Source organism: Sebastes fasciatus, chromosome 7, assembly GCF_043250625.1.
Source record: "Sebastes fasciatus isolate fSebFas1 chromosome 7, fSebFas1.pri, whole genome shotgun sequence".
Lineage (NCBI taxonomy): Eukaryota > Metazoa > Chordata > Actinopteri > Perciformes > Sebastidae > Sebastes > Sebastes fasciatus.
In genome coordinates, this window is record NC_133801.1 from 33,099,451 (window position 1) to 33,115,249 (window position 15,799).

The window sequence follows — 15,799 nt, forward strand, 5'->3', positions numbered from 1 at the left end:
GAAACGAATCCAAAGCTCTCAGTTCCTATATTTCTTTCCGAGCTGCTCTGCCTCAGCCCATCCCCTCTCGCCCTCGCAGCCTTTATGCAACAATAGAAACTTGTTTCCGGGGTCTGTGCGTCAGGCTCTGTGATGTGAATGACCCACCAGCACAAAAGCCAAAGCCCCTTGACTGGAAAAAAAGGGGGATATAGCTGCCACGACTGTGATGATGTCACTTTGCCAAAATTGTGCTGCTAGCAAAGAGAGAGAGGCCGAATCAGTTTGGGCAGGCGTTAAAAGCTCAGTACTCCTCCTCTGAATTCATGAGATGTTGTGATATGGTTTCAGCTGACCTCCATTTCCCTCCTACACTTATCATGTAATGAACTAAAAGCTTTGAATTTAAAAATAAATGCCTGACTGTAATGGCAGGTGAAATGACTCTGCAGTTCCCACACATGAATTCTTGTGTTTTTTTTCTAGGTAATATCAGAAGGTCAGCTGTATAAAGAGATATTCTTTACTTTGTAACCATTTGTTGCTCATAGATTTGAGTTTTTCTGGATTTCTTTTCAGTCACAGACTTGTGTTGGGCCACAGATAATTAGATCAGCGCTATCACTTTCACTGTCCCCTTTTCTCCCCAGGAATTAACATAAGAAAGAGTTTTTAACGGCCTCACTCCCTCGCTGCTTCACACTTTTCTTTTCATCCCCTCGGCTCCAACTCTTAAATGAGTCACTGCCTCACCTCAACATGCACTTTTGAAAGAGGAGGGATCTCCTTTCAATTATTCAGCTGCAGAATCACTTAACTTAAAATCATAAATGAAGATTTTGAATGTGATCAGATGGAGACTTCTGCATTCTCTGGCACACAAATAGAAATTATGTGCAAAAAGTTACACATTTTTATTGTAAACTATGCCTAACAGTCCATTCACTTGAAATCCAGTTGAAATTCCACTTAAATTGGGATAAGTGCTGGCAACATAACAGTCTGGCTGTTGGACACATCCTCCGTTGTATTCACTGCTGGCCAAGAAACTTCCTGTAAATACGTTATTGTTTACAACAGAAGTTTCATACCCAGGATTTCTTAAGGTCAACATTTCTTCTGGCACACTGAGCCTGAACTGCACTTTATTCCCCTTTAATTTAACAGCTCCGGCAGCTTTTCTAGTTAAATCGACTGTTCATTATTGAGACCCATTTTACGAAGGGGCTGTGAGGTGCAATTTAATGAATCTCTGGCACAAAGCTCCCTTTCACTGCCGGGCGAAGAATAGAGGCTATTTAGACCCTGTAGGGCTTTATGTCAAAGGCAGCCCATAATAGTTGTCAGGCCAGGGCAGAAATTCCCACTGGCCTGGGAATGCACTAGAAATCAACTTTTGCCATGAGCAGATTAAGACACAAGCAAGCAGTTGGGAAGATTCTCCCTAATAGTGGCATCTGTTTGGGCACAACGATTTTCCCACAGAAAAGAAGCCTTTCTCACTACTTTATAGCCTTCATTTGATAGTTGGGTTTGTTTCAGTGCCTAAATGAACAATAATTAGATTACAAGTTAACTTCTATTTGATAATCCAGACAGGAAACGCATAAGTAGGCATGATGATTGAATAGCGTAATAATGTTTTGAAAAGCAAGCAGGAATGGTGTGAATAATGACACTCATTAGTTGAGGATTTAGTGGAATATTTAACTTTAACTTTATCAAATGTATTTATTAAGATCCCCATTAGTTGATGCAGATACATCAACTGCTCTTCCTGGAGTTTAAATGTGGTTTGTTTAATAATCATGTATTTCCTTCATTGGCTACTAATTTGAAAAAGAATAAGTAAATTTAGTCCTCCGAAGAGGGGGGGGGGGGGGCAAAAATAAAATAATATAATATATATAAGGATAATAATAATAAAGTATAACAAAATAGAATATTTTCTTAAGTTCAGTTTAACAGAGATTTTGGTATATCAATTCTAGCCAGCAAAAATACTCTGTCCATCAGGATTTTAAAGGCTTTTCTGCTCCCTGTTACAGTAATATCCTCCAGTTTCATGAAAGCGCTTTTGGTTCAGAGCACACACAAACAGTTAAACTAGAGGGGGAGAGTTCTGACAGAGGTTATTGTCTTCAACTCAGCAGGGAATTTCAGACAAATCCCTCTTAGATGCAGGTGGTCAGGCACAAGCAAAGAGTTAAGTCCTGCGGTCTCTTCGCCCCTCCTCTTTGATGTTCTGACATCATTAGTCCAGCCCCCCGAAAGATCTCCCTGCCTTCCTCCGAGCCCGTCACTTCTACTCTGGAATGTTTACAGCAACTTCATGAGCAGCATCAGGACCAAGTGTTTATCAGAGGAAAAAAGACATGCTCTGAAGAAACTTTTGGTTCAGGGATCACAGTGGATGCCACAGGTGTAGCCGCCGGGCTCAACAGAGTAATGGCTGTTCAGACTGCAATCATGAACCCTCAGTTCATGAATTTCTGCTTCCCTGGTTCTGTGATGGAGTACGACGTGGAGAAAAGTCTGGATGGGAGTCTCCTCGGTGAGGCAGAAAATGATGAGGACTACAAAGAGACCACTAGGGACTTGCTGAGCTTCATAGACTCAGCCTCCAGCAATATCAAGCTGGCTCTGGACAAGCCTGTGAAATCCAAGAGGAAAGTCAACCACCGGAAGTATCTCCAGAAGCAGATCAAAAGGTGCACGGGCATTATAACTCCGGGAAACGTAGCAGAGCCCCCGGTTAAAAGACAGGGCTCCCCCCTGGCTCAGCCCTTGCAGAGCAAACCTCTGCCCAAACGTGATGGGGTCCAGGCCAACTTACAGAGCAAGAGTTTGGCAGCCCTCTTCAGCCCTGTGAAGGATATAAGGGGTGAAAAAGCCAAGAAGCCACCCCTGAGGCATCGCAATCTGCCCCCCTCTTTCTTCACTGAGCCTGCCAACTGCTCCAAAGTCAGCTCCACATCTGGGATGACCCTGAAGGACTTGGAACGAGGCAATCCCGAGGCTGCAGAGTTTTTTGAGCTCTTAGGGCCCGATTACAGCAACATGGTCAGTGACCAGGACCTTTATCAAAGTATGCCTGTCCGGGTGCAGCAAGAGATGGGAGGCCCGGATCCCGCTTCCTATGATGGGCACCCTTTAATCGGTGGTCTCCTCTACTCTGAGCCCTGGACTAGCTGCTCAGGACCCTCTAAGAAACCAGGCCCAACCCAGCCTCCGGTCTACTGTCCCTCTGAGGCTGCTGCTGGGTCCATAGAGGACAGCGCACTGTGCACTTTGGCCTTCCCCAACTTCTTCACAGACTGCTCCATACCTCAGGTCACTTATGATTTAAGTGGTGGTTATAACAGAGCTAATTATTCATCTCTATGAGAAACTGACAATTCTTAGAAGTGCTGGTAAAGCAGATACAATTGCTGTGACAGGTTTAACAATAGTCTAAGAGAGTTGCATATTACTGTGTCATATTTGTTTTATCTGTTGTGGAAGTAATATTGCAACTGGATTTAAATCATTTGAATCATTCCCTCTCGACAGCAACAATGTGTTTCACTTTCCCCGAGAGAAACAAGGAACTTAAAATGCTGTCTTTCATAAACAAATGTCCAAAGCTTCTCAAGTAAATGCATACCATGTAGGCCTACTTTTCACCATCCCAGTTTCATTTACTACACTGTTCTGTTTATCATGTGGTTATTATTTTCTTTATCTCAGGCAAATTTCTAATGACACTCTGAATGAAAATATATCTGACTTTGGGGGTAAGCTTCAGTTTTGCCAGCTGTGTGAGTCTGTTCATTAGGATGTAACTTATTAATCTGAAGACATTTCATTCTAACATATTTTACAAAAAGAAGACTTACATGCTGCAGAAATAGTTGTTGGTTTAGTCCACTAAACATCACTGATTGCTAGAAAATGATATTATAGAACTGTTTGTCACATTTGACAAAACATGCTGCAACAATCTCTCAGCGAGGCACTTTTTCGTTCCTGTAAGTAACTGTACTGTGTAGAGGGGAAAACTCATTCTGCTGAAATGCTTATTACAACAAGGTGAGATGCTATGTTTGTTTTACTACATTTTACAGCTCGGAAATGATTTTCCACTTGTATCCATTTTGTTGGAAAAGCCTTAAATGTATCTAGCTATTGTAAGAGGACAAAATAAAGCTGGTCTTTATTACCGTGACAACAGTCTCTATTTTTGTGCTCATCACTAATCGTGCTTGTTGAGGTGTGATTATCAGAATACAAGAGCGTACAAAGCAAAAACACAACTCAAAATATTTTTATTGGTGCTTCATTGCCCTGATTTTTTCTTATCTGTTTAACAATTCTTGCTAGTTTGTTGTATTTATTTAATGCTTTTCTCATCTTTCTTTAACTGTGAAACACTTTGTAACCATGGTGCTTTATAAATGAAGATTTAATATTTGAATGCAATCCGATGCAACTGTCTTCAAATAAACTATGACAGAGTTGATTCAACACACAAACAATAAAGAAAAAGTAGTATTTCCTTCAGGGCTGACACATTGCATTGTGTTACATCATACAGGTGTTTGTAATTGTTCTAGTCACAGAATGTATTTAAATGATATAATATATAGAATTCTCTCTAATATGTGTACTCGTATTGAAGAGACCATTTACTGTAAACCCAATGCTGGTTATACCAACGTGTTTTGTTTGTGTCTGGTTCAATAAATTGGAATTCCAGTCACATTAGTCGAGATGTTGGACCAAAGGAAAGAATTCAGCGCTGCATGATTAATTTTACATCTCTTCTGGGACTGTGCCGGCTGGTAAACACTCTGCGCGACATAAACACCTCAAAGTGTTGTGAGATTAGAAAACTGAAAGTTCATGTAAATGTTAAACCTCTTAACATCATTGCCCTTAATTAACTTTGCGACGTTTCAACAAACATGTTCTTATTTCCACTAATGAGCGAAGATGGAGGACGTGTGACATTCATTTAAATTAAATTCACACGTTTTTACCACACCACTCCACTGGTCCATTTGGTGGCTAAATGTTTATATGGGCATTGTGCTAATAATTGCTGATAATTGAGAGGGTCCATTCATTTCCTGCAGTTTTTACATTAAGTTGGCTGGGATCTAAACTTCCTCCCAATTTATAACCTTCTCACAGGAGATCTCTCCCTGGACATGTGAATACCCTACGAACAGTATACATTAATATCACCCTCTGCTGGCTGTTGAGGGTTCATTCATTTACCTTCTAACATGGAGGCAAACCTCATCATAGTGCAGAAATTCTCTGTGCATTCCAATACTCATGCTATACTATTTAGTATGCCGGAAAATATTTTTGTTTGCCCCAATATATAGCATGTCAAATGCAGTATGCCAAAAATACCAGGATGTCCTACTACATCCGGTCCCATTTTGCAGTATGCGAGCGTGCATGCTTTTCTGGCTATTCTGACCCACAATCCTCTGCACAGCGGATATATGACCGAGAGGGTCAAAGTTCAAAGTGCAATGTTATGACGAAGTAGTATGTCCCAATTGCATGCACACTACATGCAACAGCATGTACTTTGTAAGGGCAGCTGCAGGACGTACTAAAAGTAAAAAGAAAAAGTATGTGATTTGGAACGCACCCAGAGCCGTCTAAAGTCTGCATGGTGAGCTCTTGAATGTGCAGTGGGTGGGAACAAAATGATATTCACATTGTATGAGACTGCGGCCTTAAAGTTACTAACTAAACTAAATGACAACAAAATTGGCATGTTATGGGGCCTGCGTATTTTTTGTGTAAAAGCAATGAGAACATCCTAGTTCCTGTTACAAAATTAGAGACATTCTGACAAGAACATTATTTAAAGGTCGAGTGTGTAGGATCTGGCAGTATCTAGCAGTGAAGTGAGGAGATTGCTTCTCTAGAGCCAGTTGTTGTATGAGTATATCGAGGTCATTTGGGGCAGAGCCAGTGCGTGGTGTGTGTGTGTGTACGGGGGAAGTGAGTGGTGAAGCAAGAGAGAGAGGGCGATGAGAGCGAGTAACGTTATCAGGTTATTATACACTACAGAAAACATACTTATTATATTATATTCCATTTCTGCCAATAGATCCCCCTAATTTTTTACACACTGTTCCTTTAAGTCTTTTCTAATAACACAAAGATACTTTTCCTGTGATATCCAGCTGTTTCAGCATCGGCAAGGAACTATAGAAGATGGATGTCAAATCACGGGAAGTCCTTACACTTTATCATTTTTTTCAAAACTTTCAGAAATATAATGCAACTACTTTAGCTTTTCAGTTGAATAAACACCCATGGTCTGGCTCAGTGGACACACATTCATACTGACCAGTCTTCATACTTTGGCAGCTCAGATGAAGTTTACTTGGGGTCAAGTGTCTCGGCTTGTTGTTGAAGAAGGCGAGAGCAATTTCCAGTTTTTTTTCCCACGCTTTATTGACCCATAGCTCACTGCTTTTCTCTATTTTCAATCAAGAAACAATATAAAATGTCAGAGCACCACAAATCTGTCCATCAGTGATGTATCCTCAGGCCTACAAGCAGTTGCTCAACAAACACACTAGGTGGCAGTAATGATCCATTGAAAACTTAATGTCCACCACTCCCAGAAAGGCACTTTGTATCTGATGTATGAGATGATGTATGAAGTTGGAGCCTTGTGCGGTAAAAACTGTGTGCTTTTTCAGATGTCTTTCCATGAAATTAATCTGTCCTGAATTTAGTATGTTGCAAGAATGAATGCTTGCAAACTATGATTTTTAGTCTTTTTCAGAGTTGGTTTAAATGGATTTCCACTCAGTAGTGTGAAGACGTTTACTCCTGTAAGCATATTATAAGATGGTGTACATATTCATCATAATATATATATTTTGAAGCTAATATTGTCTGCCAGGCTCTTTTTTCTTTCCTCCTGCCAGCTGGCTTTGTTTGCAGATTGGTCAACAATACCCTATATGTCATACGCAGGACAAAACAATAGCTGGCAATTTGCAATACAGCAAACTACACACACAGAAGGCGTATGGATTTTCTGTCCCTGAGTTGACACTGGCTGATACATTCAGATTAGACCCTACTGATGGAGCCACAACTGTATCCTGCTTTGATTTATGGCACACTGAGGATGCAGTGTTTGTCAAAGCGATTAACAAGATCTGTGCTGGCGCAGACCTGAATATCAAGAGCCAGATACCTAGGTAAACTAGATAATATTCAGCAGATTTTCTCTGGCATGGTATGTGATGTCCTATAATGCAAAAAAAAATATACGGTGATGCACACACGTATAACAAATGAAAACACAGGAGTGTAACACAGTAGCACGACCAGTGCTGCAGTAAAGTTATATATTTTAGAGTTGTTTGCTTCATAGTGCTACACTGGAAATTGAGTATCCATCCGCACTTGCCCTCTCACTGACCTTTCACAGCTAGTCCGCCTCGTGTCTTGTTAACGCCACCGGGGTGGAAGCACAGTGCCAGATGATATCCACAAGCCTTTGTAGCCTAGCCTCTCTCAGTGACATGCAACTTTTGTCTCTGAGCTCAAGTCAAAGAATCATTTTTACATGTTTGTTTTACGGAGGGGCAAATAAATACTATGATAGAAAGAATTCACATGTAGGTTATCGAAGCATGGCATTACCATTATCTTTAATTAAATGCTTTGCTGGAAAAATTTCACATCACAACAGGTTCATGCTTGGATTAAAATAAGCTGTGAGTGGCTCATGGTATCTGCTTATTATAGTTTATCTGCTTGTAAAGATTCCATTTATTGTTTTGCATATTTGCCAACATACATTATATCTGTCATAACCTAATATTGGCCGATAATGTCCCCCAGCCCGTTCTCATTCCCAGGGCATCAAATACCGCTTTGTCACAGCCGTCAGCATTAGATATCGACGCACAAGGCACCCTTTAGCGTTGGTATGAGACACCGAGCTTCGTAAACCCATCCGCATCAATATTAACGCTCAGGGAAAGTGCGCCGGGAGTGTGGTGACGTAGCTTTAAGAATGAATAGACACACGCTGAGCGGGAGGAAAGGGAGGTGGATGGGTTCAACAAACACAAGGCTTTCATCCAGGAGACCGCTGTTCGTGTCCTGTGCGTCACATTACAATCAGCTGTTTGTTCATGTCCCTTGTTCCTAACGTTCAGTGTCATTTCCACTGTACAAATGTAGTATAGTTTTAAGCCCAACCATGTTGTTTTTTTCCTAAACCTAACTGCTGTAGTTTTATTGCCTGAGCCTAAGCATGTGTTTTTCTTTACTCAGCACGTGTTTACTGCGACTGAAAAGAATGACGCCGAGGGGTCTAACAAAGCGTCAGTATGTGACAATTTGGGACGAGAATGTGTTGCGTCCCCTGTGCTTCAATGTCCAAATAGTGCTTTTCTATTATCGGCCCGCACAGCAATAGATGTATTCCTTTGGTTCTTCCTCCCACGTCCTCCCAAAGATTTCCTATCAAAGTCTTCAGATAGGTCCTTTGTAAACACCAAATTAAACTTTAAATCCTTAACTCCAGATATGTTATTTCATCACAGAGGGTGTTGTAGGCTGCTTCCCACCTTTCAAGGCCCTCCTACTGAAAGGCTGTAAATAAAGTCAGTGCAGAGAGATATGACTTCACGGCACATTTCTCACATCTTGCACTGCAAGACCTCAACCAGTGATAGCAGTAAGTGTCTCTGAACATTAATTTCAAATTAATAATGTATCCCTGCCTGATCCTTTTTCTGGTATTGAGATTACCCAAAAAAAGACAATTTGCTTACAGCACAATATATTTCTTTCCATATGCATTTCATGTCTCGCTGCTTTCCATTTAAGTCTGCATTCATTTTCAGCAGCTACGACGCACTGTTTTTCTTCCTCAGGGTGTTGTGGGTATGCTTGCTTACATCTGTGTGTTTTTGTCAGTGTGATAACAATTGCAAACTGTGCAGATGACAAAAAGTCTTGAATAGATTAAAGACAATACTGCTGGAGAGTTTTCATCTCTAACAGATGCTTCCCATATTGTCAAACAACAACTCTCTCATGCAAATCACATTAATAAATATCAATCTAAAAGCCATTCCCTACTCAGATGACAGACTTTAATAGGTGGAGTGGCTCCTGTTATGACTTCATGAAAAACAACTCCTTTTACTTCAGCATGATTAAATGGACAAACCTGAACTATCAAAGCAAAATGTCACTATAATAAACTTAATCTGATGTTGATATTTGTAGGAAGTGGCTGATGATGATCCATTGCTGTTGTTAAGGATTCTGAAACAATATATTTTTATCATGTTCTTAGTGCTTTTCTTTTTTACCTGAATGTTATCTTTTGAGTCTCTTTCACTATGAGCAAGCCATCCATCCATCCATCCATATTTATTCTGCTTATCTAAGTCAGAGCCATGCTTGGGTGAACTGAGTAACCAAGGCATCTTTTACCCATGCAGCCTCCTCAGGTTCCTCTCCTCATAGTTGGTCATGCTCCACGAGAGCCACTGCTAGAGATTTTGGGCCCCCTGACAACAGCTAAAGAGAAGCTTTAACACTCTGAATATCTAATATCTCTAAACACATCCTGTCCACCTCTGGGTCCCTTGAATTATTCAAGGTTCACCCCCCATCAAATCGTGTCTGTGTGCACCTCCAAGGAGAGGTAACTGTGGCTTCCTACCAAGGTCAACTCTTATTGATGACCCCCCTCATCCTGTCAATTTCTGCCATTTGTCACTGCCATCCGGTCACTATCGGAAGCATGTGACCACAGGTGAAGGTCAGACAGAAGATCAGCTGGTAAATCAAGAGCTTTGCATTGTGCTTCCTCATTATTTTTCCAATACAGTGCTCATATTACTAATGTTCCTAACAGTCAAACTCCAAAACCTTCTTAACCTTGTCATAGCTACATGCTCTCTCACCTGGATGGGGCAGGTGACCTTTGAGAGAACCACTGCCTAAGATTTGGGGACTGGAGATTTGACCACTTTCAGCAGCAAAACTGATGGTTAACATTAGAAGGATGACATCATCTGCAAAACAGCAGCACAGCATTATTTTTTCACTATGCTGCTGCCGTGTATTGATTTCCCAAACTTTCTTAATTTCCTGTCTTTGAATATGACAAACCGGAAAGGGGACAGCGCGTAACTATTGGTGATCTCAGCCCGCCACACTCCTGCAGCACCTCAGGGAACACGGTCATTAGCCTTCTCCAAATCCTCCAAACACATGTAGACGGGATTTGCATATTCTCATAAGCCCCCGATTATCTTCATGAGGGTAAAAAGCGTGTCCGTGTTGCATAAGCAAGGCAGAAATGTGAAGTTTAGTGTTTTTCCCAACATTTTGGCACTGGCCTTCTGTGGATAAACCAACAGTGCAGGATTCTAAGCTAAGCAGGTGACAGCAGCGAGCGCAAAGGGAATTTCAAACATACTAACAATTAGCAATGTCTCTTTCAGTCCAAGCAACTGTGCACTGCCTGATGCCTCGCCCGAGTGCTTACGGATAAAACAAATTGTGACTGCTTATTTATCTACTTGTCTGTTTGTTTTCTTTCTCTGCTGTATTCCAGCACTGTGTGGCAGTGGTTGGTGTTAACTGCATGGAAATGGATTTGGGCGGCATGTCCAGTGGCTCAGTGAGCCAAGTTCCATCCAGATACTTCCAACAACAACATGAGTTGTGGAACGAACTATACTGACATTGTTTACGTGACGTCTTCTGCATGTGCCATTACACACCCGGTACCAGGGCCAGCTCCAGTCCTTTAAGTACCCTAGGCAAAATTTGGATTTGGAGCCACCACTCCCTGCCGTCGTCAGCGCCGTTCTAGGGACAGGGTTCAACCCCCAGAACCGTAACCCAAGCCCTGCAAATTGCAACACACATCACAATGGTTTTAAGACAAAAATAAGGATTTTTATAAATAACTGTATTCGTTATAATATGAATAAACAATTGGTGCCTGATATTGTTGACTTTTTGTTTATGTTTATTTATTTTGCATAAATTAAGACTACACAAACATAACTAACATACAGTGCAGGAAGAGGCAAGAAAACCCACTGGACTTATTTGAAGTCTTCACCTTAATAGTGTTCAAATTTCACAATGTTATAGAGAACATAAGATTAATATACAGAAATAATATGACTACATAAGTGATGACAAACAATTAGAACAAGATATATATAGTAACAAAATAACAATAAATATATAAAAAAGACTACTTAAGACCAAGGCTTAAAGTGTTTCAGAGTCAGTTTCACGACAACGAGATTTACAGTGGTGAAAAGTCTTTCTTTCTTTTTCTTATACATATTGACAAAATAATATGCACATAACTGTCACATTATGCCTCTCACTCAATTCATTTCACAACCTTCCTCCTCTACTACTGCCCACCAGATGCCCTGAGACTTCTCCACCTGTCCCAGTTACCTGACACTCACATCCAGCCACGCCCTCCTGCCCTGCAGTAACTGTCCAGCCATTCCCACCACCTGACCTTCCCCGCCCACCAGCTCACCTGTTTCCACTTTCCCTCATCAGCCCCTTTTCCTCATTCAGTTCCCAGATTGTGCCTTTGTTTTCCCGTCATCTGTCCCTGAACCTGCAACCTGAACCTTTTACCCTGAAATCTGGAACCTGTACCTGCCTGCCTGCCTCTCGGTAAGCTTATGTACTTTCTCAATTGTCTGTATTTGTCCTTTCCCTTGTTGCCTCACACTCACCTGCCTGATGGATGATGACCAAATCATATTTATAATTATAAGCGAGTGATGAAAAAAGCACTCATTCTAATTGCCAACGGCAAACAAAATTAGCAGGGACACTTAGACCCAATCGTTCCCGCAAAGTCCGCAAGGGCTTAGGGCTGTCCCACTGTCAAGTCATCAAGTGTATGAGGGCTCTCTTGCAGACATTTTGAGCCCTTTATGCACACTTTCCATAAGTCTGCATCTCTGCAGACTTTGCCTGCAGGAATTCATTCATAGCGTTATGACGTTAAATACGAGGTTACCAGGGCAAGCCCGGAAGTGGTAAAAAAAAACAACAGTAGGCTAAACAAGGCATATGGGTGTTCAGCCTGGCCTATTGGGTGCACTGGTATGCCTACATTTGCAAAGAAACACAAGGATTTAAGATGGTACATTAAAAACACATGGAATCACACCTATTTTATTCATCAACCATTTCTTTTCATTTTTGTTTAATGATGGTGTTGATAAAAACGAGCAAATTGATTATTTCACAATTACCTCTCATCTACTCGGTAAGGCAAGATCCTGGAAGATGTGCAAATTAGGGACCAACACCTTACAGATTTTCTCAATCGCTTTGACTCATTTTTTGAAACAGTCTTAACTTTCTTTAAACTGAAAGGGCAATTGTCGCAACTGTTTGATGGGACATCACAACTCTATTGCATGTTTGCAAAAGGTAGTAACTGACCCAAAACACTTACATACATGCTTCAAAAACTAGTTATTGTGTCAGTAAGTTGGCCAATGCCACCAAAATGAAATGTTGTTTCGTCATCGTGTGAGCCGTACTTGTCAAAGACATTTAGGCATTTTTTCATAATGGCAGTCAACCCTGGAAATGTTTCTTATACAAATCTGTTTTGTTCTACTTTTTGTTGACACTGACTACTTACTGTACTACACCAGTTTTGTCTACCTGAAGGTTATTGTGTATCGCACAGAGCTTTTTAGATTCCCATTTCAACAGCAGGTAAAATTTTACTGGGAAAAGTCAATACTGTAGTCTACAATACTGTAGTACACAGAAACAGGATATGCACATTTGTGTTTACAGTAAAAGTATTCGTGTAGTAATGTGTTACATGTACTGCAAACAGAAAATTCACATTTGAGCTTTCATGTAAAGTCATATCCAATGAACAGAAAATTTGCCACAAAATGGCATCCATGCCAATAACAAACAAATTAAAAACCCTGCAACAATGAAAAAAGCTGCAGTAGTTCAGTAAAAAACAACAAAGAATGAAATTAATAAGAATGCATGCTCATGGAGGATCTCTTGTTGGGTATCTAAATATAGAGTACGATCTATACCTGCTCTATATGAAAAGCGTCTCGAGATAACTTCTGTTATGATTCGACCTATAGAAAAATAAATTGAATGGCTTCGATGATGAAAGGGTGTTTAGAAGTTGCGAAGAGTACGACAGTCTCACTGAGAGTCAACTCATCAGTTTTCATCAAACATGTGCAAGTGGTTATTGTGCAAATTGTAGACAATTGTACTTACTCTTTGCATACATGTGCAAAAACACGTGCATTTGCTTGAATGAATGAGAAATTATAATCTGTTGTGAACCACTAACTAATTGTTCAGAGATTTGAGCTCATTATTTTGAAAAAAATAATTCTCATTCGAGAATTGAGCCAAAGCGAATGAGAAAAACTGTAATTGCCTTGGCCCTGAATAAGGTAAAAAATGTCAAATAGAAAGTGCCAAACCCATAATTGTACTTAACATGTTGAACGTTATATGTCACAAAGTGCTGTCCCATTCCTCTTTATACCATTTCGAGCCCTTGCACCCTCTCACACTCAGATTTGAATCTGAAATGCATTCCATCTATGGTTGTGTCAAATACCTTTAGCGCAGACAACAAAACACAACATTTCATTTCCATTATTATCACTTACTGGCTTTAGGTATAGCAACAGACTCAAGAAACAAGGTTGTTGCATAACACCTCTGCTGAGGGCTGGATATGTATAGCCTGTCTGTGATAATTTAATGCAGCCAAGTCTGCCACTGCACACGGTATGATAACACTTCTTTTTGTGAATTCTGCTTGTCTTCATGCAAAGTGGGAACGTGACATTCTCACCTCAATATAGATGTTACTTTGTGAAAATCATTAAAATTCTCTGCCAACAAGGTACACAGAGCTGTTCAGTTATGGAGGTTTCTTTTTTTTTTTCTTTTTTTTTGCTGCAATTATCTCTCTATTGAATGTCTTGACTTATGACTCATAACATCCTGTAAAATAAATTTCCTCCCTGGCTACTGCCAGATGCAAATGTTCACGGATGTTAGGATGGAAGTACGTTGTGAAGCCTCTCTGTCTTTGTATCATACCGAGGGCAGGATCGGATCTAAAGATATAAATGATGTGGCTATCATCTGAAGGAGAGGAAGTTGTATTATACCACCTGCACATCCCTTGAGAAGCATTATAATCTTTAAAAGCACAGAAAATCCCATTACCTGTCACCGATTTCTTCCCTCATAATTGCTGAAGCCTCCCCTTTGGGAGGGATGGGGGGGTGAAGGACGCCAGACACGCTGATATCAGACTATCTTCAGGAAAAATCTAGGGGACATCTATTTTCATCTTGTCACTCCCATAGCAAGGTTTGGCCTTTCTCAACCCTTGAAAAAGAGTTTTGATATAAAACATTACTGCAATGACACCACTGCACCATCATCTGATGCTAAAGACCTACAAAGCTTGAGGCCGTGTACTCACAGCTACCACACTTGTTTACAGGTGTAAACTAGTGTTAGACTGAAATACTGGTTTGCTAATATCTGTCTTTGATATAGCATTGGCCAGTTGCTGCCAATATATCTGTAATTTGGATGTCCAAAATATAACTGGTCATTTAAAGAGCCACTAACCCAAAACAAGTTTCATCAGTATGACATTTTTCATGAGTTTAAGTTTAATATGATCATAAATACTTTCTCTGATTTGAAAAAAAAAAAAAATCCTTTTCTTGGCAAAAATTAAATCATTAACTTTTAAGGTGGGAATGTTCTGATTAAAGGTAACACATATTAGACTGGTATGGGATTCTGGCATTGACCCTCTATCCCAGTGATTCTCAAAGTGGGGTCCGTGAAATAGTTTTCTATAATTATAAAGCTGCGACGTATCATTAAAAAGTGCATATCTACAGATGGGCACCATTTGCACCAATAAAACAAGCATTGTGTGTCCATTACGCCCATTCAAATTCGATTTGGGCCAATAGAAACTCTGATATGATTGTGACACACAGAAATAAGTTCATTATTTTTAAGTTGAAGCACTTACTGAAAGTCTGCTTTAGACTGGTGAGTTTAAATATCTGGATGTATTAGGACTATGCCAGTCTTGCTGCTGTTCATTTTCTGAACGCTTTTTAGATCAATTACTTGAAAGGGAGGCTATAAATGCTGTCCAGTTGAGTCCAAATGCAATTTGAATAAAATCACCCTCTTTTTTTAAAGTACAGAAGTGGTATTAACATCCAATATCATCGCAAATTTCCCCGCTGTGCGACTAATGTAGGATTATCTTATCTTAACATGATTTAAACTGAAATGTGTTTCTGTTAATCACTATCAAACATGTCTGAAGTATTTAGGTTGAAAAGATTTAGAATTCAAATAGTTCCAATGTCATCTAAGAGTGCAAAATGGTAGTAATCATTATGCTTTATTGGTGTTACGATTATGAGGGGGTCCTTGGAAAGTTGTCCCCCCTGTAAGAAGCCCCTGGCCCCAAAAAGTTTGAGAACCCCTGCTCTATCTATCCATCTATTGACTAATACATACATCTATCCATTCTTTCTTATCTGGGTCAGGTCATGCTGGGAGCAAGCTGAGCAAAGTCAACCTCTTATCGGGGACTCCAGGTGACATGTGTTTCATCTTAATTGTAATTGCCCAAGATATTTGAGGTACCTGTACAGGGAGGGCTCATGAAAACATCTTATCAAATGCTTGAACCATCTCAACTGGC

General features: G+C 40.3%; 1 protein-coding gene across 1 annotated transcript; it reads left to right on the forward strand.

Annotated features, from left to right (window-relative positions):
• The first annotated feature begins 1,887 nt into the window (after positions 1–1,887).
• fam181b (family with sequence similarity 181 member B) lies at positions 1,888–5,186 on the forward strand. The gene has a single exon (XM_074640417.1). The coding sequence runs from the start codon at positions 2,428–2,430 to the stop codon at positions 3,364–3,366; it is 939 nt and encodes a 312-aa protein (XP_074496518.1). The 5' UTR covers positions 1,888–2,427; the 3' UTR covers positions 3,367–5,186.
• Positions 5,187–15,799: the final 10,613 nt, after the last annotated feature.